Below are 25,830 nucleotides of genomic sequence, written 5' to 3'. Positions count from 1 at the left end.
TATTTTTGGCTGCGTTGGGTCTTCGTTGCTGCGTGCGGGCGTTCTCTAGTTGCGGTGAGCGGGGGCTACTCTTCGTTGCAGTGCGGGGACTTATTGTGGTGGCTTCTCTTATTGCGGAGCACGGGCTCTAGGCGTGTGGGCTCAGTAGTTGTGGCTCGTGGGCTCTAGAGCGCAGGCTCAGTAGTTGTGGCGCACAGGCTTAGTTGCTTCGTGGCATGTGGGATCTTCCCAGACCAGGGCTCGAACCTGTGTACCCTGCATTGGCAGGCGGATTCTTAACCACTGCACCACCAGGGAAGTCCCATTTTAAATTCATTTTTATTGTTTAACTCTTTATTTTGAAATAATGTCAGACCTGCAAATAACGTTGTAAAAATAATACAAAGAATTCCCATACACCCTTCATCCAGATTCCCCACATAATAACATCTTACATAACCACAGTACAATTATCCGACTCAGGAAATCAACATTGATACAATATTATTATCTATTCTAGAAACCTTTTATACTCATCCTGGTTCAGGAGCCAATCCAGGATTACATGTTTACATGCATTTAGTTTTCATATCTCCTTTGTCTACTTTAATCTGAGTTTCAGGTATTTTTGTTAATTCTGGTTTACTACCTAATTTTTTTTTTTTTTAAAGATAATAGTCATCTTTTCTTTTTTAAATTTATTTATTTATTTATTTTTGGCTGTGTTGGGTCTTCGTTTCTGTGCGAGGGCTTTCTCTAGTTGCGGCAAGCGGGGGCCACTCTTCATCGCGGTGCGCGGGCCTCTCACTATCGCGGCCTCTCTTGTTGCAGAGCACAGGCTCCAGACGCGCAGGCTCAGTAGTTGTGGCTCACGGGCCCAGTTGCTCCGCGGCATGTGGGATCTTCCCAGACCAGGGCTCGAACCCGTGTCCCCTGCATTGGCAGGCAGATTCTCAACCACTGCACCACCAGGGAAGCCCTACTACCTAATTTATGTATAGTAAAATTCACCCTTTTTAGTGTGCATTTCTGAATTTTGACAAGCACATACATTTGTGTAACCACCATCACAGTCAAGACATAGAACAGTTCCAAACACCCTAAAATGTTCCTCATACCCTTTGTAGTCAACCCTTTCCCCTATTCTCAGCCTCTGGCAACTACCATTCTGTTTTCTGTCCCTATAGTTTTGTCTTTTCCACAATATTATAAAAATGAAATCATATAGTATCTAGGCTTTCAAATCTGAATTCTTTCAGTTAGCGTAATGCATTTGAAATTTGTCTCAATGTTAATGACTGGGGGTGAGGGAAAGGGAGCTTGAGGGATGACATCCAGGAGTCTGGTTTGGACCATGGGGTGGTGGATGGTGTCATTCCAGAAAAGGGATTACCAGAAGAGAATCCAGTTTAACCCATTGTTCCATCTTACTCCCCTGCTAGGATTTTCTGAAAAAGAGCAATGATCAGATGGCACAGATTGTCCAGCTGGTGCGAGGAAAGCTGAGCAGTGGGGCTCGACTCACCCTTGGGGCCCTCACAGTCATTGATGTCCACGGTAAGCAAGGAGGTTTCCCTCGCATTACTGACTGTCCAGTAAGAGCTGCCAGGCTTGCCTCTCTCCCTTCTGGATGGAATGACTCAGGTCCCTTTTCTCATTAGGAAGAGACTTCTCCAACTGAAAGTAAGTGAGGGGGTAAGGAGAGGAGTCAATGCTTCTGTGTATCTCCATCTTATGTTTTCCCCTCCCATCCCCAACCTTTCTGAGATTTACCAACTCGAATCGATTTCCTTGTACTGATCTTAATGAACATTCTTGAATACTTACTTGGTGCCAAGCTTTGTGCTAAGTGCTTGACATACATTATCTTATTTTTATACACATTTCACAGATTAAGAGCCTGAGGTTTGTAGAGGCAAATAACTTGCTGAGAGGCACACAGCTAGTAAGTAGCAGAGACGCTTTTGTAATTTGAACTTATGTCTGATTCCAAACCCAGAGACTGGAAATGGGCAGTGATGCAGGGAGGGAAGGGGTAAGAGAGGATGCCTTCCAGCTCTTCCTAAAAAAGAGAGAGAGAGAGAGAAGGAGGAAAGGAGGAAGAAGAACCAGGGTCTTTATATAGAGCAAACCACCCCCACACCCTCACGCCATCATCACCAAGGAAGCTAGGGCTGGACCAAACTGGTTGCCTGGGAACAGTGTCTCTTTTGCTTACAAACCCAGCTTCCTACTGGCAGTTCATGCATCTTACTCTCTGTGCGGCTGATGCTCATTTCTTTTTCGGCCGCACGGCTTGTGGGACCTCAGTTCCCTGACCAGGGATTGAACCTGGGCCACGGCAGTGAAAGCCTGGAATCCTAACCACTAGGCCACGAGGGAACTCCCTGATGCTCATTTCAATCCCTGATGCTCATTTCAATCTGATTTCATTTGGATAGACTAACATAAAATCCAGAGGCGAGAAGGGAGAATGTGATCTTCATCTGGCTACATATTTAACTGGTAGGAGTAATAAGTGCAAGCATGGTTACTGCCCAGGATACCTCAGAGCGGTTGGGTTTACACACACGCACACACACACACATTCATGCACAAACACACGAACATACACTGCATAGGGAAGGTATCCCCAACCCAGTGCCTTGAGATTCACCTTCCCCTTGGATTTCTCACACATACCCTGCTCCTGCCACCACTCTCTGGGTTCTCCCAGGAATCTGGCGTGGAATTAAATTCCTTGGGGTGAATGGAAGAGCTGCTGGTGTAATCTTCTGCAAGGACTCTTCTCTGTAGGGTTTTGGATTTTACTGTAATAAAGATTTCTCTCACAGAGAGGCAGTAGACTTACAGAAGTGTCCCTTTGCAAAGTTATATTTCTGAGATCCTGATTTCAAGCTGTTCTACTAGTTCTGAGATCACAATAGCACTTGCCCTGTGAGTTACCTAAAAAATAACGAATGATTCTCATAAACTTATGTCCACTTATCAACTTCAGGGCTCCCATCACTGTGAGAAAATTAAATTAGCCTCACAATCCCATGACAGAAAGGAGAAAACCTAGAAATGTATCTCCTAGTTAGTTTCTCAGACACCCCCCTTCATGGAAAGAATACATCTAACAAGGATTCTTGGGACCCCTACCCTTGCTAACTATATCAGGCAAGGCAGATCGTGTTCTCCTGGGATATCTAGAGGCCTGGAACAGGGCCAAAAGGGTCACACTGGGGATAAGATAGCATTTGGGGTAACTACATATTGCAAACCCCTCTGGTTCAGCCTCCCAAGAGTTTGGGAATGATAACAGTAGCTAATACTATAAATTTATATAGTGCATAAATACAGATGTTGCTTGAAGTTTGGGGATGGGCGAGGAGGATAGTTGAGCCTAAAATTGTCGCGATAGTGAGGGGTGGCCTTGATGACATCCTCAGTCAAACCTTTCTGAGGAATCCATGAAGACGGGAGGATGCTGATGGCTCTGCGAGTGTGTGTTTCCACGTCTGTGTCCCCACAGCTCGTGATGTGGTCGCCAAGCTATCTGAAGACAGTGTCTGTGATCTGAATGATTTCCAGTGGATCTCCCAACTGCGCTACTACTGGGATACCAAGGATGTACAGGTGCAGATGATCACTACAGAAGCCTTATACGGCTATGAGTACCTGGGAAACTCCCCCCGGCTGGTGATTACGCCCCTCACTGACCGCTGCTACAGGTAAACTCTGGGGCTCCCCCAGACCTGAAGGGTGAATAGAGAATTCCAAAAGGAAAACCTGGGGAAGAAGGTTAGAGCATCTTGAGTTTGTTACCATTACCGTCTATATTTTAGTTTCTCAGATTTTACAATTTTTCCCTTCGTCACCATGGTCCCACAGATGGGCACTGACACTGGGCCTTAGGCCAGAAATGAGAACCCAGTAGGAGTCCTAATGCAAATTATTGTGTTCAAACCAACAATTAGCACATTGATGCCTCTCCTTGAAAATGGCACAGTGCTTAAGTAGAAAGGTCTCCAGTGGCAGGAATCAAGATGGTGCCTGGAGATCCCATGGCCAGAGATAGAAAAGGGGCCAGGCAAAGGACCCAGGCAAGGAGTCTCTGAGCTCTGCCACCCAGTCTGATGAAGAGGTATGGCCATTCTGTGCTCAGCAAAGTGCTTTGCTACTTTGCTTGGAATTTATAACTTTAGAAATCTGGACTTTGTGAACTTGTCAATTTTGTGATATTTAGAGTTTTCTTTGATTTTATACATTCCTTAGAGTGGAATTTTTTTAATTATAAAAATAGTACTTGAGTATTTTTTTTATTTCAGAGTCCTCAGTCACTTGTTTTCTATGTTCTATGATTTCTGTTCTTCATTCATTTATCTATTCCACTCATTATTCAACAACCATTTCTTGAACTTTCCTGTGCATGATGTATGACCTCCAGGAACCCTCAACCTAATGGGATGGGGGAGAGACACACCCTCAGGTGATAACAAGAAAGTGTGTTAACTGAAATTATAGAGGCTCATACAAGGGGCTGTGGAACCACAGTTAACACATCATTCATTTCTAGCATTTATCTTGTGCCCACCATATGGAACTGAATCAAATATGGGTCCTGAACTCAAGAGTTCATAACCTAGTGGGAGAAATATATTTATTTTTCATCATTCCATTGGCACTGGTGATCTTTGGAATGTGGAGTTTATGAGGATTTTTTACTTTTATTTGATTCATTTAGTAAGTATATATTCATTTATCCATTCAATCATTCATTCAAACAAATGCTTATAGGTGTCACCCATGTACCAGGCGCCGAGGTTACAACACTGAGTAAAATAGAACTTTTTGCAATGATGATGTATTGCTCATATAATCAGGGAAAAATATTTAATTACTTGTCTGAGTCAAAACAAAATAAACCAAAAGCAAGTTTCTTTCCTGTGCCTTAGGACTTGGCACTGAGTTCTTATTCTCTTCTCCTTAGGACGCTGATGGGGGCATTGAAGCTGAACCTTGGGGGAGCCCCAGAGGGTCCAGCTGGGACAGGCAAGACAGAAACCACCAAAGATCTAGCCAGAGCTTTGGCCAAGCAGGTAGGGAAATGCTGTCCATCCGCACACTCTTTTTCCCATCCCTCTCTGGACCCCTGTCCAGGGGAATTGGCATGAAGTTCAAGATGGTTCAGAGTAACAGGCAGAGTGGGGCTCCACCTCCTCCAGTGGAACAGGAAGAGGGGAGCCCCACCTCTGTTTCATGGTGCAGGGTGATTCAGATGGGAGGAAACCCATCCTGAATGGTGCCCACATCCTCCCTCTTTCTAGTGTGTGGTCTTCAACTGCTCAGATGGTCTAGATTACAAAGCCATGGGGAAGTTCTTCAAAGGGCTGGCCCAGGCTGGAGCATGGGCCTGCTTTGATGAATTCAACAGGATTGAGGTAACTCTGCTACTGGGCTACTGAATGGAGGGTTTGGACAGGCAGGGACTTTTTTCTGGGCTCTCAGTTCCTCAGTGACAGGGACTTATGTCACTTATGTCTCCTCTAAGGCCCGTTGCACAGAGTAAGTACTCAATGAACCAAACAAAAACAGCCCCAAGGAGACAAAATGCATATTTTATACACATAAACATTCTCACCAAATTGATTCCCTCACTCGCTCATTCAAAAATTTATTGAGGGCTTCCCTGGTGGCGCAGTGGTTGAGAATCTGCCTGCCAATGCAGGGGACACGGGTTCGAGCCCTGGTCTGGGAAGATCCCACATGCCACGGAGCAACTAGGCCCGTGAGCCACAACTACTGAGCCTGCGCGTCTGGAGCCTGTGCTCCGCAACAAGAGAGGCTGCGATAGTGAGAGGCCCGCGCACCACGATGAAGAGTGGCCCCCACTTGCCGCAACTTGAGAAAGCCCTCGCACGGAAATGAAGACCCAACACAGCCAAAAGTAATTAATTAATTAATTAATTTTTAAAAAAAAACATGCTGAACCTCTTTAAAAAAAAAAAAAATTTATTGAGCAGCTACTCTATGTCGGATACTCTGCACGTGTTCATGATACAAAGATGAGCAAAAAATGGTTTTGCCCTCTAGACTGTTATAGTCTAGCAAAGGGAAATAAAAATTAAACGATACAAATAGAATATGAGAGAAGTCTATAGCAGTGGTACAAAGGAGTCATCACAAAAGAGGGGGTGGTTAATTCTATTTGGGTAGGGAATTGAGATTAGGAAATGTAAACATGCAACTTGAACCAATAAACATATACTATGGGTGAAGCATTATGCTAGGTGCTGGAACAAAGGTAAAACAAAGATAAGATACTATGGAAACTACTTACACACACACACGTATGGACATGTATGCATGCATATACACACCAATTTTCCTTTCCTTTACCCAAACCCTAAATCATGCTCCTAATTTTGAATGTGAAGGTCTTATTCTCAGGTGATGGGGTTCTTTCTTTGCGAAGTGAAGGGTACTTTGGCATAGTGGGGTTGGTGGCTGTCAGAAGCAGGAGCCCAAATCAATGAGCCATTCTCACTCCAGGTAGAAGTGCTGTCTGTGGTAGCTCAGCAGATTCTCAGCATTCAACAAGCCATTATCCGGAAGCTAAAGATGTTCATCTTTGAAGGCACTGAGCTCTCTCTGAACCCAACCTGTGCTGTCTTCATCACCATGAACCCTGGGTATGCTGGCAGGGCTGAGCTGCCAGATAACCTCAAGGTAAATACTGAGTGTGTAACTACTGGGTGTACTTTATGGTATAGAAACCTTTGGAAGTATCCGAGGGTCTCACAGAGAAGCCAAATAGTAGGACCAGTTGACATTTTTCAGCTGTGAGAAGTAAAGACGTTACTTGGCTTCAGAACTCAACTGTCTCCCCAACTAGGTCTCATGAGATGGGAGGAAATATATACATAATAACCAATGGCAAAGAGGAAACAATGAACACTGGAATAAGTATCACTATTTCTGTTGTCTACAGGGGTCAGACAGTTAATATAAATGAGAAAAGCCAGCTGGGCCTGGTAGGGACTCTGACAAATGCCCCATCTAGAGGCAGCAGCCCCTACTTAGCCCCAGCCTACTGTTGCCAAGCAGGAATTGTCAGATCTTCTCATTTTTCAGGAAAAGCCAGAAATTTGGATTTTTACATGAAATCTTATTTTTAGATCCTGGCTCAATGCAAAAAAAAAAAAAAAAAAATCACTGTAGGCCAAATAAAACAGATCTGCTTATAAGAGAGCATCAAAGTTCAACACAGAGAACGCTGGTAGACCAAGACTAGAGCACATGGAGCTAAGCTGGTTAGGCCTAAGTGGTGTCCACACCAAAGCAGGCTGTTCCAACCAGCTAGAGAGATAACAAGAGAGCTTATATGTCCCTGGTACCTACTGCTGAGCTGGCCTGGGCTACAGCTGTGGAAATAAGCATTGGCCCTGCTGCGAATGGGAGAAGGAAAGTGCCTCTGAAGGGGGAGAGAGAGAATTCCAACCAGGCCATCTTAAGGGAACAGGCACTAGATGACCTTAGCATGCTGCTCTCATGGAAGGAAAAAACACAAAGTGCAAGATGAATGGGTCTTCACCTGTGGGAAGAGCACCTAGCACCCCAACTGCATGAAAAGAGCAACCAGAGGGAAAATTCTAGGCCTGCTTCTTTATGGATTTCCTTTCAAGTTATTGCTCCATTCCCTTGCCTGAAAGACGTAAGAGAGACCTGGATAAAACCCACATTCACTGACTTTAGTACATGATGCTCCATCTGCTAGAAGCACATTCTGATTAGTTCCCTGGAATCTAATTCAGACAAGCCACTGCTCCTCCTCCCTGGGAATGGAAAAGAAGTCAACGAGATCCCTAAGGGTGACTCTTCCTCTCTAGGTCAGCATAGGCCAGGGGACAGCAAAGTAGCATTTGGACCCACATTTCTCATTTTAGAGTGCCCAGTTGATGTAACTCCCCCCTGTACCGCTCCCAGCCAACAACCATGTTAGATCTGCACAAACAACTTTCATGAGACAGTGTGGCATAATAGAAGGTACCCAGAGTTGGTGTCAGGAAGCCTGGATTCTAGTCCTGGCTCTACCTCTAACTGCATGACTTGGGCAAGTCACTTCTCCTCTAAGAGCTAAGATATTAGAAACAATAGCTGATGTTTACTGAGCCCTCACTATGTGCCACACACCTTTTTAAGCACTTCACTTACATAATATCATTTGTTCTCATGATAGCTATGAAGAGGGCACAGTTGTTAGTACATTTTGAGATGAAAGACCTGAGGTCTAGAGGGGTTACATAACTTACCCACAGTTAGTAGGTAGCAGAACAAGGACTCAAATCAAGATTTGTCTGACTTCAGGATTCTTCTGATACATAATTATCCTGCATCCCTGAATGACTTCTACTGTCTACATTGAACACCGGAAAGCTCCAATAGTTGAATGAGGCTCATTTGGCATAGGAGGATGAGGTGTTGCTAGGATACCAGCACCTAAGGCCTTCCACACAACCACTGAGGGACCCAATGTGACACATGTACCTGGACAAGGCTAGTGGGGAGGTTCATGGAGCAGTGGATCTGTCCAGTAAAGACAATCCTTCTACACTGATTTGTCCTCCGTCCCTCCTTTCCTTGATTGTCACTGGGTGGTCTGAATGATCATGTTACTTCTCTTTGCCTCTGTAGATGTACCTTCCCCCATTTTCACCTTATGTGTTTAGGTTCTGAATGTGCTGTTTCTTTTTCAGGCCTTGTTTCGGACCGTGGCCATGATGGTGCCAGATTATGCCCTCATTGGAGAAATCTCCCTCTACTCTATGGGGTTTCTAGACTCCAGAAGGTATGTTATATTGGCTTTCTAGTGGGTTCTAAAGAAAGAGTGACAGAGTGGCTTTTTGTGGGGTGGATTCAAGGTAAATTTTCCATTGGAAAAAAAAGAGAGAAACTTGAGAAACTGCTTTTACTCACAAGTTGATCTGAAAGCACATAGCCCTGGTCTTGGTCCTGACCCCATCCCTGACTAGGAAATGGCTCAGATTACCAAGAAAGGGCCTCCACTCTATTTGTATACACCTGGACTTCTTCTAAGGAAGAATTGCTCATCTCTTCTCTACCCTTCACTCTAACACACACACACACACACACACACACACACACACACACACACACACACACACACTCCTAAATGACTTAAGGCGAGACTGAAAAACATGAAGTTATTCCAAGATTGAAGAGGAAAAATTAATATAATTTAGAATTAACATTGTTATCAATATAATATTTATTTACTCAAATCAACTTGGTTATCTCTCGTTCAAGTATTACCCAGTTTTCTAAGACGTAGACATACACAAGCATCAGTGTCTTTATCACATGCACCCAGAGTTGTGAATATTTATTGTAAAATGGCTTTTATTGATCTATTCCAAATTTTACATTTGTCTTTTTACATTGTCTTGCCCATAATCAATTGATTTTTTGTTACTGCAGTTATCTCCACAAGGCCCACAGTGTCTTTGTGGCCTGGAGGTCCTTGCTGTTAATGCGAGGGGCTGCAGATGTTCTCAACAGAATGTGCCATCCTTCCTAGGCTAAGTGGCTGCCTCAGTCATAAGAGGTTTATTTTTTCTATAGGAGACTTGGGTTACATTGATTTGCCTGTTCAATTCATTTATTTATTCAATTGGCAAACCACCTACCTTATGCCCAGCCCTGTGCTAGGTGCTGATGAGCAACACAGTCTTTGCTTTTAAAGTAAATCAGTCTTGTTAGAGAGGAGCCCTGCAAGGGGAATGTGCATAAGTACATTAGTTAGGGTAAACCTGACCTCCAAATTCCAATGGCTTAGCATAGCAAAAATTTATTTTTCACTCCCTAGACATCTAAAATGGGTGTTTGTGATCAGAGGAGTTCTTCCCCAGGGACCCAGGTTACTTATATCTCACAGCTACAACACATGAGCATAGAGGATCTTATGGAGGAGGTTTTTATGGGCCAGCCCTCAAAGTGGCGTACTTCCCTTTCATTCATATGCCACTGGCTAGGCCTCAGTGATGTGGCCACCCGTAACTGTGTGGGAGGCTAGGAAGTGTGGTCCCCGCCGTGTGCCCAGGAAAAATAAGACATGGCAGTGCACATGAGCATACATGTGTTGTGTGCTGAGTATATTAAATTTTGAATTGGTTTTCTTACATTAAAAAAGTAAAACATGGATATTGAAAAAAATTGTAATGTTACAGAAATGCAAAAATGAGTGTCCCCTTTGTGACCCTTAGTCCTACTCTTTAGGCATTAACATTGTTAATCGTTTGATGTAATCTTCCCAAGTGTGTGTTTGTGTGTGTGTGGGTGTGTGGTGTACACATACATTCATATATACAGATAAAAGTATAAACACATATAACTTCTTGTACAGTATATGTTATACATATGTATGTGCTTGCTGTTTTTCATCCTGCCTTTGAAAGAGAGTTACAGTGCTTCCTTAGCTCATTGTGGTAACGCTGTGAAGAGGCCTTCAAATGATAGGGTTTCTCCATCAAGTTCGTGGGCAGGCCTGGCTTCTGAAGGGACAGGACACAAGCATGTTGGGAATGTCTGCTGAGCAGGACATGGTCCTCTCTAGAGGGTCTGCAGACATGTCTTTGCCCTCCCAGTCTTGCCCAGAAGATTGTTGCAACCTACCGCCTGTGTTCAGAGCAACTTTCCTCCCAGCATCACTATGACTATGGCATGCGTGCTGTCAAGTCTGTGCTCACTGCTGCTGGCAACCTGAAGCTGAAGTATCCAGAGGAGAATGAGAGTGTCCTGCTGCTCCGGGCCTTGCTTGATGTCAACCTGGCCAAGTTCTTGGCTCAAGATGTCCCTCTATTTCAGGTATGTAGTGGTTTGGGACCTTGGCTAAGCACTGAGACGCGACATCCAAAGATGAAAAATTTTTTCGGCACCTCTTCCATCTCCTGACACCCCCTCCATTCTCTAGCCAGCATACCTCTTGCCAGATACCCTCCCCCAAATGTTAAATAATAATGGTAATAGCAATATCCCTAATTCCTGATTTTAATAAAAATAGTTTCACTGTTAGGATATTTGCTGTTGAGTGTGAGTAATTGTTTATATCAAATGTAATTAGTTTTCTTTTGGAATTATTTTAATGCCTATCTTCCTTACTAGGCTGTAAGCTCTTTAAGACAGAAATCATGACTGTCTTGTTCATTGCTAGTATAATGACTGAAAGACAGCACAGACTTATTAAATATTTGCTGACTTTTAAAATTTTGGGGAAGGAAAATCATGTTTAACAGATATTGTTGGAATTTGTAATTGTAGATAAGTATTGGTACAGGAAAAATGACGTTTGGAATTTTCCAAGGATTCCTGCTACCTGTAGATCTCATTTTAGAAAAATGTTGAGGTTATGTATCTGATAATTCATCTTTTTCACATCTTGAATTTTTGTTAACAGGTAATTATATCAGATTTGTTTCCTGGAGTTGTTCTTCCAAAGCCAGACTATGAAGTTTTTATGGAAGTGCTGAATGAGAACATCAAAAAGATGAAACTCCAACCAGTACCTTGGTTTATTGGAAAAATTATCCAGGTTGAGTCCTTGTACCCATGTGGGAATGTACCTGTTTACTGTTTGCTGAGGTCAGGAATTAGAAAGAACTGTGGTAGATTGGAACTGAGCTGACAGCAATTGGAGATGCCTGATGACAGATGAAGACACTCAACAATCTGTTGTGCCTTCAGTTTTCATTTCCAGGAGTTGACTTTTAAAATCCAATATTTTTCCTATGACCATCTTCCCTGGGGTTTCTTTTTCATCATTTGGGGATGAAACAGAACCTTTCAGGGCATTGGGCTTTGAATTAGTCAAAAACCAACTTTTTTGGTTCCCAGTGACAGAAATCCAATTCAAACTGTCTTAGTCAACAAAAGGGAATTTACTCACTTACCTAACTTGGAAAGTCCAGAAATATGTTGGTTTCAGGCATAGTGGGATACAGGTTTTTAGATAATGTCATCAGGAATCTGCCTGTCCTCATTTCTGGATTCTGCCTCTCTCTGCATGAAAAATTCATTTTCAGTTGGGCCCCCAGTAGCCTCACACTTAGATTGTCCCATGTTCAAGCCCAGAAGGAAAAAGAGCATCATTCCTGGAGTGTCCTCAGCAAAAGTCTCAGGATTAGCTTTGAATGGTGCTCATAAAGTCATGTGACCATCCCTGAACCAATTACAGAGACAAGAAGTAGACCATAACCACCCCACCTCTGCCAGAAGTGGAGGTGGAGTCAGAGCCACCCAAGTCATGTGGACTGAACCATGAAGTGGTGGTTCCTCAGGGAAAATCAGGTGCTGTTATCAATAGGTGAAAGACATGTTTCTACAGTCTTGACCCTGGAGAACCTTAGTGAAACTTCACACTAATTTCAGGGATCCTTCCCTAGGATCACTTTCTATGTAAAACTGACTTAAAGTCATAAGTTGAATAAAATAAGCCCCAAATGCACTTTTTCTACAGAATCACAGGACAGAACTACAAGGGACCTTAAATGCCATCTGCTCCTGGCTCCTTAAGAACACTGGCATCCAGAGAGGGAACAAATTTGGATTCATATAAACCGAGTTTCAAATCTCACCCCCATCAGTTTTTTGCTGTGAGATTTTAGGCAAGTTAGTTCACCATTCTGAGCCCTAGTTTCTTCATCTGTAAAATGGAGGGAGTAAAACCTTCCCCACAGAGTAATCTTGAGACAAGAAGTACATAAAGTGCTAGATATAGTGCCTGATGACTATATCAAAATCAACCTCACCATCTCCACAAACATCAGAAATATCATCATTTCCCAAAATCATATTGTTATTTAGAATTAAAGGTCAAGGTAGGACCCAGGTCTCCAGATTCTGAGATCAGAATAAAAATTTTTAGGAATAAGAATTTTTTCCTACTATGTCATTAAGAATAAAAGATTTTTCCCTACTATTCATCAAATGTGCTAGTCTTGACACAATTCATTTAACTCGATATTGAATCCCAATCTATTTGTTGGGATTTTATAGATGGAATTTTTTAAACTAGGCATGAGCTTTTATTTCCAATATTTTATAATAAAAAATTTAAACATGCAGAAAAATTGAAAAAATTTTACTGAGAATACCCATGTACCCACCACCCAGATTTTATAATTAACATTTTATAATACTTGCTTTACCACTTATCTATCCATCCGTCCATCCATCAACTTATCGTACTTTTTTATGTATTTCAAAGTAATTTGCAGACCTACAGATGAACTTTTATATAGTTTAGTACCAATTTTCAAAAGCAAAATATATGGAGCTACCTTCCCTTTTGTATATTGATACCTTGATAATCCATTTAAAGTTATGTGAGGGGGAAGGTGAGAGGCTATTGAATCATAAGTGCCTTTCTCTCTTTTTTCTAATGCACAGTCAACTCCATTTATCTTTATTCAATCTGAAATGTCTTTGCAATCTTCTTGAATGTAGACCTTACTTGATGGTTGGGGATTTTGTTGTTTTGTCATCTCTGTCTGTAGAACTTAGAACAGTATCTGGCACATAATAGGTGTTTAACAAATATTTGCTAACTCACTTTTGTCAGTACCTGTACCACCCCCATTGTCCTAATTTACACCCTCTGTATAACTCACTTCCAATGTGAAAAATAATGCAAACAATCCTTAAAATAAAAAGCTTCATATATTCCCTTTTGCTGAGAGACTCACAGTTTAAAAGGAGAGAGAAAACATTTCACATTAATATAAATGACCAAAGCATTTGCATTTCAACTGTCATGGACTACTTGTCACAGACAAAACAATGAGAAAATTCAAAAAATGAGCTTCCACTTAGCTGTTGATTCTCAAGGGTAGGGGCTAAAATTACATGGAGGTTCATTTATATTTTACAGCATCACCCCTGGCTCAGAAAATACATTTTAATCTATTGAGAGTTCCAATCAAGTCAGAATAGCATTTAAGCCTCGAGAAAGGAAATTTCCAATAGAAATGCAGTTGGCTAAAATGACCATTGTTTCCTTTTCCTCTTTAAAAGCAAGTAGAAATGGTGCAATGAAAAGATTAGTGGCATTGAAGTCAGAGAGCCCTGTGATCAAATCCTGGTTCCACCACTGATGAGCTTGGGCAAGTTAGTTAGCCTCTCTTGGGCTCAGTGTTCCCACCATTTAAAAGTAGTTAATGATACCTGAGTGGATTAAATGAAATAACTTAGGTAAGTCACTTGCTGCTTAGCACATAGATAGGTGCAGAGCAAATAGTATTTCCCATCCCTTAAATAATCTGAGATGCACACATATAGTTATTCATCCAAAAGATATTTAAACAATAGATGACAGATAAAGGACTGCAGTCCTTGTTCCTTGTAGACTTCTGACTAATTGCAGTTCTGGGAGGTTTGCAATGATTAACTTCTTATATGATGTCTCCTCCCAGATCTACGAGATGATGCTGGTAAGACATGGCTATATGATTGTCGGAGACCCCATGGGTGGCAAGACCTGTGCTTATAAAGTGTTGGCTGCAGCTCTGGGTGACTTACACGAAGGTAAAACTCATATCCCTGGCTTCCAGGGAGGACAGGAGTCCCCACTCAGTTAACTGGCTCCACAGAGATGATGCCAGGCTGTTAACTTTACCATCCCTGATTTGTGACATTAGAGCCAGGAATAGAACAAGGCACACAGAGGTCTGCGGGCAGAGAATAGAGAGGGGGAGAGCTTCTAACAGGGGATTTTATGTGCATCATTAAAGCTGGAGGAATTTTCTCAAATGCTGAACAGTGGCTTCTCCAAAGGTTTCCCAATGAGAGGAAAACTCATGCCACTTGCCTAAACAAAACTGTTCTAAAAGCAGATCATTGCATGGTTTTTTTTCTTTTCCTTATTTTTCTTTCCATCCCTTCTTTCCCTCTCTTTCTTTCCCTCCCCTTTCCTTTTTTCTCCTTCCCATTCTCCCCCCCTCCCATCCACCCTGCCTCCCTCCTTCCCTCCCTCCTTTCCTTCTTTCCTTCCTTCAATTTAATGTAAAAGATAAGACCTCAGACTTTTGAATGAAACCCAGACCTTGGGCAAATAACTAAACCTCTCTTTGCCTCTGTTTTCCCAGCTGTAAAATGGGATTGTTGTGATAATTAAATGAGATTATGCAGGTAAATAACCTAGCTCAACAAATAAAAGCCATGTTTATTGCCAGAGAAACAGTTTTGAGGTTTTTTTCTTTTATAAAACACAAGGCTGTGATTTTGAAAAGCAGTGCCTTGCTGTGCCTGTGTTTACACGATCCCTTCCAGTATGCTTCATTTTAATATTTTTTTCTAATAACATTGAATTACTGCTGATTGAGTTACTGTGGAATTTTTGAGTTTTTTGTTTTGGGCACTAACTTGGCCTTAATAACTTGGGCATTTCAAACTTAAGTAATAATTTTGGCATTGAGTATAATTTAGGAAACTAAATGACAAGAAAGGAGGTTACCCCATTGTCTTTGCCTCAGAATTCTGCAGAAATGATTCTTTATTTAGTTCATGGCTCAGGCACTCCAGGTTTTCCTTACTTTGAAGGATCATGTAAAAGTATGGTTATTTTCTGTTATTAAATACATACAATGTGCCATCCATCAGCCTGTGTATTCTGGTTGGGTCCTGGTGCTCCATTTCTCAGGGGACACTTATTGGGCAGCTAAAGAAGAGGTTTCAGGGCTAAGCTAGCCCTTCAGATAGACAAAAGGAAAATAACCATCATTGTCCAGAATCTTTTACCTGTCAGCTGTTTCCTCATCTCAAGTCAAAGCCAAGGTTCTAGGGTAGCCAGGTACATAAAGAGTCAGGTACATAAAGAGACCTGATTATATGGCATCTCTCTCCTTTACTGCCTGAGTTCTTTTAGGCCCAGGCAGACTTCTTTAGATCTGACTGGCACATTTGACTTGTTTGAAATGAGCCTCAGAAAACAATATGGTGAGAAACTAATAGCTGTAATAACCTAACAACTTAAGGCTTTGCCTATCCAGTTATCCCAATTTTTATATGGACTGAGTACAAATTTTAAGGACTATCCTTGGATGGCATATTGATAAAAGTTGTTTGGTCTTTTAGATGGCATTATTTCTTGTCCTAATGTTCTGGTGTCACCAGAACTTTTGTAACTTGTGTTGGACCTTCTTGCCCAGCCAGCCAGATGGAGGAATTTGCTGTGGAGTATAAGATCATTAACCCCAAGGCTATCACCATGGGGCAGCTGTATGGGTGCTTTGACCAAGTGAGCCATGAGTGGACAGATGGTGTTCTTGCCAATGCTTTCCGGGAGCAAGCATCTACTTCGTCTGATGACCGCAAGTGGATTATATTTGATGGGCCAGTGGATGCTGTTTGGATTGAAAATATGAATACTGTTCTGGATGACAATAAAAAGGTACCTGTCTGATATCACTTTTACATGGATGTGGAATAAACTCTTTTACTGAAGTTAGTGATTGATCAAAACTGTATAATATAACAATGGAATATTACTCAACCATAAAAAGAAACGAAATTGAGTTATTTGTAGTGAGGTGGATGGACCTAGAGTCTTTCATACAGAGTGAAGTAACTCTGAAAGAGAAAAACAAATGCCGTATGCTAACACATATATATGGAATCTAAAAAAAAAAAAAAATGGTCATGAGGAACCTAGGGGCAAGATGGGAATAAAGATGCAGACCTATTAGAGAATGGACTTGAGGACACGGGGAGGGGGAAGGGTAAGCTGGGACAAAGTGGGAGAGTGGTAGTGTATATATGGACATATATACACTACCAAATGTAAAATAGATAGCTAGTGGGAAGCAGTTGCATAGCACAGGGAGATCAGCTCCATGCTTTGTGACCACCTAGAAGGGTGGTATAGGGAGGTGGGGGGAGGGAGATGCAAGAGGGAAGAGATATGGGGATATATGTATATGTATAACTGATTCACTTTGTTATAAAGCAGAAACTAACACACCATTGTAAAGCAATTATACTCCAATAAAAATGTTTAAAAAAACTATATAATATATACATTTATTACACTAAGAATAAATGCCCCACAAGAAAGTAACAGTTATCAATTCATGAATTATGCTTTTGTTTGTACTTGTAGTGGGTAAGTTATGTGTGTTTAGAGACACTGTTGTATAGTGGTTAAAAGCCTTGGTGCTGGCATCAAATTGGCCTACTAGCTCTACAATTGAGCTGTTATATTGGGCAAGTCACATAACTTCTCTGAACCAGTTTCTTCTTGTGTAAAAAGGTAGTAATAAATAAGGGTGTTGATAATTAAATACGATAGTCCATATATAGTGCCTGATATATGACATGTGTTTTGGTTATCCATTGCTGTATAGCAAACTACCTTAATACTTCGTGGCTTAACTTTGCTCTTGATACTGTGGATTATAAATTTTGGAAGGGCTCAGGTGGGTTCAGCTAATCCTCATGATGTCAGCTGGGGCAGCTAGGGCTAGAGGAGCCACATCCATGGTAGCTTCTTCACTCAATGTCTGCGGGCTCATTCTTCCTCGTCTTGTCTATCTCTGTGTAACTCTCTCTGTGTCTCTGTCTCTCTGTCTCTCTGCCTTTCTCTCAAAAAGCATCTTATCCTCCAGGCCTCTCCACATGGCTTGGGCTTATCATTTGGTGGTCTTGGAGTAGTGGCACTTCTTAGATGACGGTTAATTTCCAAGAGGCAGGAAGTGCGTTTTCAGGAAATTAAGAGCTATGCTTGGAACTGGCACAGCATCACTTTCTCTGAATTCTATTAATCAAAGAAGTCACAGAGCCTGCCCAGATTCAAGGGGGTGGGCGAGGTCACATTGCAAAAGTGTACGTGGAATAGGAGATATTGTTGCAGCAGTCTTTGGAAAATACATTCTGCCACAGTAAATGTAGTGGCTAAAGAGCTTAGACTCTGGAGCCAGACAGCCTGGGTTCAGATGCTGTCCTGAACCACTTAGCCGTCATGTAACCTCAGGCAAGCTATTTAGTCTCTCTATGCCTCAATTACATCATCTGTAAAATGAGAATAACAGTATCTATGTCATAATGTTGTTAGGAATATTAGATAAATTAATATTTGCAAACTGATTATAATATTGCCTGGCATGTAGCAAGTGCTATATAACTGTTGAAATAAAATAAAATAATATTTATCACAATTTCAAGGAAGAGTTCTTACACTGACTATACATCATTATCAAATCAAAATATATTTTCCTTCTGCATTTAAATTTCACAAGACTAAGAGTGAGTCATGCTCAACAATGGAAGGCCTAATTATCCAAATTATATACATACACTAATAATATCATGTTCATAATTTTGATTATATAGCATATAAAAAAAGAAGTAAGTTTTATTACATGATATGGGTGGGCTATGTTATATAAACTAATTGTACACATGTATTGGTTGGTCTTGAGATCAGAAGTATAAAGAGTCATAATCAGTGAATTTCCTGATGGCTCTTCACAACTCTGAATGAAATCAAACTACTGTCACAGGTATGGGTCTATTTCACTTTTCTTGATTTTCAGAGATGACACTGTTAATGGTATCAGTCCCATAACAGCTGTGACCTTCCTAGGGTTACACGTAATGACCTGTTCCAGATGTGTTTGATGTGGGTCAGATAATATATCAGAAACTTTTTAAACCACAATTTAGGATGAGAAGCAGGGAACAATGGAGTTTCCTCTTTTCCCCTGAGAGACCAAGGCCTCAGGCCATCTTATGACTTAAACATCTCACTTTAACCCATGTTGGCAAATGAGAAGCAGCACCACGGACTTGGTGTATATACTCAGAGGCTGTCCTGTGTATTTGCACTACTTTCTGCAGGGATATGCCTGCTAAACACTAGGACTTGTGATCGTCTTTCCTTCCATTCCAAAAAAGGATGTGGAGATATTCTTGTCATTCTAACCCTGGGCCAGTCCATGAGGGATTCCAAAAGGAGTCTTTGTGGGAAACTTGAGCAAATAAAACTGGATGGGGGTGTGCTATTAAATTCCTTCCACTGAGGAAGGAACCATGAAACTTGCTGTAGTCTGATAATTTCTGGATTCTTCATCTAAGGCTGCAAGTCAGTGGTTCTCTGACCTCCCTATTTAATATTACAGCTCACCACACACAGCATTCTCCAGCCCCTCTTCGACTTTATTTTTCTCCAAAGCACTTTCATCACTGTATATTCTATATATTTTGCTTATCATCTGTCTCCTCCGAGCAGAATGCAAACCTCAAGAGGACAGGAATTTTTGTCTGTTTTATTCTACACAACTAGCATAGTGCCTGGCACAGAATAGGTGCTCAAGAAGTATTTGTTGAATGAATTCAAACCATCTCTGTCCCCACTGATGCCTTTCATTTGCAGATGGAATTTAATTTGTTTGCTGCCCTCCACCCCTCTGCTTTGTACTTTCAGCTTTGTTTAATGAGTGGAGAGATTATCCAGATGAGCTCCAAGATGAGTCTGATCTTCGAGCCAGCTGACCTGGAGCAGGCCTCCCCCGCCACTGTGAGCAGGTCAGTCAGCTTGCATGGACCCCCTGAGGGAATGTGAGGCCTCACTAACCCTAAGCAGGAGGGAAAGCTCTAAAAATCCATAAATGTGATTAAACTCTAGCAGATCACCTACATTACTTGTTGTCAGATTTGTCATAAAGTTAGTCCTCAATCCACAGTGCTAGTAGGGATCTAAAATCAGGCAGTCACTTTGGAAAAGAGATTGATATCATCTCCTAAAGTTGATCTTTCTTATGCCTCAAGACCCAGCAATTCTGCTTGTAAGTATTGATATATACCCCAAAGAAACTTTTGCCCATGTACAATAGGAGACATGTACCAGAATTTTCAGAGTAGCATAATTTACAATAACAAACACTTAGAAACCACCCAAATGCCCATTAACAGGAGCGAATTAAAAAGTATAATAAGATCACAAATCGTAGTATTTGTATGTCATTCAAAATAAATGAACTGTACTGACAAGCAACTATATAAGATAAATCTTAGTAAAATTAAAGATAAAATCTTAACAATATTATGTATGAAAGTAAGCCTGTAATATTACATACAGCATAGTGTCCCCTTTTAAATTATTAAAAACAAGTAAATATATATATATGTGTGTGTATATATATATATATATACATATATATATATGCTATAAAACTCTATAAGAAGGAAAGAAATCAAAGCACAGGTGAGCATGAGATTCAAGATGCTGTATAACCTCAGGTGGGGAAAGCCAGGGGCATAGGATAAGGGAGACTATATGGTTAGATGAAGGTTATTGTCAAGACCCTAGTAGCTTCTGCCTGGGTATTGGGTTCATGGGCACTTAGTACATTATTGAAAACAATTAACTAAGAAAGGCCATGCATGGGCTAATGATGAGTGTGCCAAGGATAAGAATTAATCCAATAATGTAACTTCAGTCCATAAAAAATAAAATAAAATAAAATCAGCCCACATTCCCAAAGGCAATGTAAGGGAATAGAAAGAGCATATGGCAAGTTAGACCAACTTGGGATCCCACCCTGGCCACACCACTTGCTAGCTGTGTGACCTCTTCTGAGTCACTTAGCCTCTCTGAGCTACAGTCTCCTCATGTCTAAAATGTATACCATAAAGCGGAATATTTAGAGATGAAGGCCATTAAGACTTAGCATAGTGGCTGACACGCAGTAGGTGTTCAATAAATGGTAGCCAGTGTTAGTAACAAAAGAGAGAGTGCCTGGATATAACAGAATGGGGAAAAAAAGTGCTAAATAAAATGTTACATGTCAGTGCATGGTAATGTACTAACATTATGGTAATGATAATAGTAGCTTTCATTGATTAAGAGTTTTCTGTGTGTGCTAGGCCTTTCATTTAACCATTACAACAGCCTTATGAACTACATTATTTTTATATTCATCAATTTACAGACAAGGACACAGAAGTTCAGAGACAGTAAAGAAATTTGCCCAAGGTCACTCAATTAGTAAAGTCTGGGGCTGGGATTTGAATCCAGGTCCCTGATTCTCAAGACCCAACTCTTAGCACTGGTGTCCACCCTTTCCTGGCAAAATCTGTGCATCTTTCCTTTGGCTTGGAGCTGGTGAGGGTCTATGCCCCGACCCAAGCTCCAGCCTCTTACCTCACCATGACCTCCTACATTTACTTCACCCCTACGTGCTTGGGAGCCAGATGTGGACCAGGCTGGTCCTCTGTTTGTGCTTGCCAGGTGTGGGATGATCTACATGGAGCCCCATCAGCTAGGCTGGAAGCCCCTGAAGGATTCATACATGGACACCCTGCCTTCCAGTCTCACCGAGGAACACAAGGAATTGGTGAGATCCTCTGGTCCTTTTCCTTCCTGTCCCTCCCTGTCTCCCTACTCCTCATCTCAAAGGTCTTCTAGGATCATTTTCACATTCATAATTACAGAAGGCAAGAAGGAGCAGGAGACTCCCTGACTGTCCCTAATTATCTTGCTTCCTGGCTACCTGCCATTTTTCTGACTTTCTTCTCCATGTGGTGGGCATGGGGTGATGCAGTCAATTTCTCCTTTCTCTTCCACCTTCTGCATTACTTCTTGGCTCCCCAGTGGAGAATTCTGGTGCTTGGGAAACGTTCTATTTGATGACTGGAATGTCACCCCTTTCCCCATTGCCTACTAGCGGAAATGCCTCTGGAAGTTGCTCTAAAGATGGACCAGGTTAGGAAGACCTGTGTTCCTCTCTTCACTGCCACTTCCCATCCCTGTAACCTAGACTCCATACCTTCTATATTTAGGGAGCCAGAACCAGTTAGAAATTCTCTTAGTGCAGCTACTAAGAGTGTCCATTTTCTTCTTCCCTTCCTAAAAGAGATGTGAATGTTCAGGTTACATTAGCACACACTCAGACAAGGGAAGTAGGAAGGGAGAACCAGTTCTTATGGTGTTTCTTGTCTTTCCCTGCATTAACAGGATTCCCTAGGAAAGTTTCCCACTGAAGAAGCCAAGAAGTATCTGAGGTGGATTCTCTTCCCACTGTGGAAACAGTCTGGGGAACTGTGTAGAACAGCCCCTCTCCTGTCACATTTACATACATGTACAATATATATATAGCATGTTTATTTACATAGACACATATCCACATGCACAGTCAGAAACCAATCTACACATGCACAGGAAGCCTTCAGAAACTTCCCAGTGTCCTTAGTACAGTCTAACTTCTTATCAAGGCTTCTGAGACTGTGATCCCACCCAGCCTGCCTCTCCAACCTCACCTACCCTCTTCTCAGCCTCAACTCATTATCTTCCAGCCCTTGGGTCTTGTTTCCATTCCTAGAAAACCCCAGGTTTTACTACCTCAAAGCTTTTGCACATTTTATTCCTCTGTCTGGAAATCCTGCCCCATTTATTCTCATAAGGGATGATTCACTTTTGTCATCCAGGTCTCAGCATAAAGGCCTCCTTCTCCAAGAAGTCTTCCCTGACCACCCTATTAAACCCTACCTGTTATTTCCCATTGTAATACCTTTATTTGTTTCCTGCTAGTACATTCATGATTTGTAAATACTTAGTCCATTTCCTTGCTTGTTTATTTATTTTTTGTTTGTCTTCCCTTCCCCTCAGACTGTAAACCACGAGGACAGGGACCTTGTCTATCTTGTTCATCATTTATCCTTAGCACCTACCACACTGCATTTAGTAGATGCACAATAAATTTTGCTGACTGAAAACCACATATCTGTGTACTCATGTATAGTCATATATACATATAAAGACATCTGTACATTCATATATGCACACATATCCATATATAATCAGTATGAGTATATTTATTTAGTGATGACCTGCCTACTTACAAAAAAATAACTTAAGGTAATTTACAGCAAAAGTCACAAAGTATAACAAAAATGAAAAAAACACTAAGGGGAGAAAGTGAGTCAAGTAATTTTTTAAAATATTTTTTATTAGAGTATAGTTGCTCTACACTGCTGTGCCTGCTGTGTCTGCTGTGTTTGCTATTCTGCTGTATAGCAAAGTGAATCATCCATACATACACATATATGCCATCTTTTTTGGATTTCCTTCCCATTTATGTCACCACAGAGCACTGAGTAGAGCTCCCTGTGCTATACAGTAGGTTCTCATTAGTTATCTGTTTTAAATTGGGTGGGGAGCAGAGCCAAGAGACAACAATTAACATACCCACCAATAAGTACGTACATAGATACATACGGGGCAATTACTGAAAATGAGCCTGAAATTCCCTGTGGCCACTTTCTACAGGAGACCTGCCTTATAAATGCCAGTCAGTCATTTGCAAATCAGTTGTTTAGAATTCCTAACATTTTTTTTTATAGAAACAAAGGCAGATACAGTGGCTGGGACCTAAAACTATTTCATGCATCCTGTAGCTGACCCATAGTGGCTCCAAGCTTCTCTTGAGTATTCAGCTTAGTGGAATGGGAGGGGTGGGGAATGGCCAGTGGGCTGCACAGTCCATTAAATAGGAAACTGGGGGCATCTGTCTTGGTGCCTGTGGACTTTCCTCAGTACACCTAGACTCAAAAGTAATCAGCAGTCTTACCTTCCAGCCTCCTCGAGGTGTACCAAGCTCTTGGTCTTTTTTTTTTTTTTAAAACATCCACAATTTTTTTTTAAAGAAATTCACATTCTTATTTATTGATTGATTCATTGATTGATTGCTGTGTTGGGTCTTCGTTTCTGTGCGAGGGCTTTCTCTAGTTGTGGCAAGCGGGGACCACTCTTCATCGCGTTGCGCGGGCCTCTCACTATCGCGGCCTCTCTTGTTGCGGAGCACAGGCTACAGACGCGCAGGCTCAGTAATTGTGGCTCACGGGCCCAGTTGCTCCATGGCATGTGGGATCTTCCCAAACCAGGGCTCGAACCCGTGTCCCCTGCATTGGCAGGCAGATTCTCAACCACTGCGCCACCAGGGAAGCCCCCAAGCTCTTGGTCTTAAACACACTTTTTAATAATGTCAAATCTCACTTTCTACTCTTAGATCAATGACATGTTCATGTGGCTTGTCCAGCCCTGCCTGGAATTTATTCACCTTCAGTGTAAATTTGTGGTCCAAACATCTCCCATCCACCTTGCCTTCTCAATGATGAGACTGTACTCCTCTCTGCTAGGTAAGTACTGCCCTACAGTTCCTAAGCCAGATGAGCGTATGGTGTGCCTTGGCCATTTCTTCTGCTCCCACCCCTATTATTCCCTCCATGAGTTACAATGAGACCAGCATTTTGATCTAGAACCAGCAAGTCTTTTGAGTGTAGATAGTAGAGTTTGGTGGAAAGAGTCCATATATTTTGGCTTGATCTTACATTGACTTCCTGGGTATTCTTGTGCAAATTAGCCCATTCTTCCTCAGTATTAGATTCCTCATCCACACAATGGAGATAATAATTCCTGTTCCTCTTTACCTAACAGGGATATCCTGGAGGAAAATGAATTTAGATGACATATGTAAATGTATATCAGAAAAAAAAGATTCTGAAAAGAATAAGATAGGAAGTTTTTCCATGTTATGAAAATTTAGATTACAAAAATCTGAATTCATAAAACACATAGATACACTATAAAAAAACTGATTACATTAGTCTCCAGAACTAGGGAACTTCTCCAGGACATGGAGAACCATTGGTTTAAATGTCCTGGAGAAGTTCTCTATAACCATTTCACATAAATCAAATTTTACAGGATTCTATTGGAAATGACAAAAGATGTGTTAATTTGGAGAACTTTTATTGGATGCCATTTCTTTCTCAAGATAATACATAATTCAAACTGAAGGTGAATCTTCTTACAGCTTCTGCTACATGAACATATTTTCTCAGCCCATTTCTTCCAAAGGCATTATAGATGTAGATTAAAAAAAAAAGTAACATGGGAAACTGTTGAGTGGAGACTTTCTCTAGCTAAATATTATTTGATTTTCTAAAATTAAAATTACAGGCAATATTTTTAAAAGCACACTAATTCATACAATATCATATGTTTGTATTTTTATTTGTAAATTTTGCATACTTTCCCAAGCTCCTTTTACTATCCTTGTGGAGTATCTCCTCCAGGAAAGAAAGCACCAGCATGAGAAGTGAACTTATTGTCCACAGTCCTGAGTAACCTCATCTCTTGCCTTCCTGAATCTATAGCTATGAATCCTCTCAGGAGTGCTCAAATACACACAACTACTAAAAATGGGGGACTGGGTTTGAATGCACACATATTTGATTTTGGGGCTATAACTTTTTACTCTGTCAATGTTAAAATGCAAGAACATGGTAGCTGTGATTAACAAGATAAGGAACATGATTCCTTATCTTGAGATAAGGAACACTGAATACATTTTTAGCCTTTTATTTTGAAATAATTTTAGACTTAAAGAAAAATTGCTAAAAGAATGTAGAGTCACATATACCCTTTACCGAGATTTCTTTAATGTTAACATCTTATGTAATGAAGGTACAATTATCATAATAAGGAAATTAACATTGATACTATACTGTTAACTACACTTTATTTGAATTTCACATTTTTCCACAAATGTTCTTCTTCTGATCCAGGATCCAATTCAAGATGCCACATTGTATTTAATTGTTGTTATCTCTTTGGTCGCCTACAAGCTATGACAGTTCTTCAGTCTTTCCTTATATTTCATAACCTTTTCACTTGATGAAGACTGGCCAGTTATGTTATAGAATGCTTCTCAATTTAAGTTTGCCTCATATTTTCTCATAATTAGATTGAGATTGTGCTTTTTTAAAAAATTGAGGTATAGTTGATTTACAATATTA

General features: G+C 41.1%; 1 protein-coding gene across 1 annotated transcript in view; it reads left to right on the top strand.

Moving 5' to 3' along the window:
* Positions 1-25,830, top strand: part of DNAH3 (dynein axonemal heavy chain 3) — a 208,920-nt gene that overhangs the window by 90,793 nt on the left and 92,297 nt on the right. The window contains exons 29-41 of the mRNA XM_068524531.1: positions 1,422-1,536; positions 3,497-3,695; positions 4,955-5,063; positions 5,292-5,405; positions 6,517-6,693; positions 8,721-8,812; positions 10,629-10,848; positions 11,438-11,572; positions 14,451-14,562; positions 16,185-16,426; positions 19,457-19,557; positions 21,263-21,368; positions 24,039-24,168. Coding sequence (XP_068380632.1) covers positions 1,422-1,536; positions 3,497-3,695; positions 4,955-5,063; positions 5,292-5,405; positions 6,517-6,693; positions 8,721-8,812; positions 10,629-10,848; positions 11,438-11,572; positions 14,451-14,562; positions 16,185-16,426; positions 19,457-19,557; positions 21,263-21,368; positions 24,039-24,168 — 1,852 coding nt within the window. The remainder of the gene's footprint in view (positions 1-1,421; positions 1,537-3,496; positions 3,696-4,954; positions 5,064-5,291; positions 5,406-6,516; positions 6,694-8,720; positions 8,813-10,628; positions 10,849-11,437; positions 11,573-14,450; positions 14,563-16,184; positions 16,427-19,456; positions 19,558-21,262; positions 21,369-24,038; positions 24,169-25,830) is intronic.

This window comes from Eschrichtius robustus, chromosome 16, assembly GCF_028021215.1.
Source record: "Eschrichtius robustus isolate mEscRob2 chromosome 16, mEscRob2.pri, whole genome shotgun sequence".
Classification (NCBI taxonomy): Eukaryota; Metazoa; Chordata; class Mammalia; order Artiodactyla; family Eschrichtiidae; genus Eschrichtius; species Eschrichtius robustus.
The sequence above is the reverse complement of the archived record's forward strand: the minus strand, read 5'-3'. Positions and strand labels throughout refer to the sequence as shown.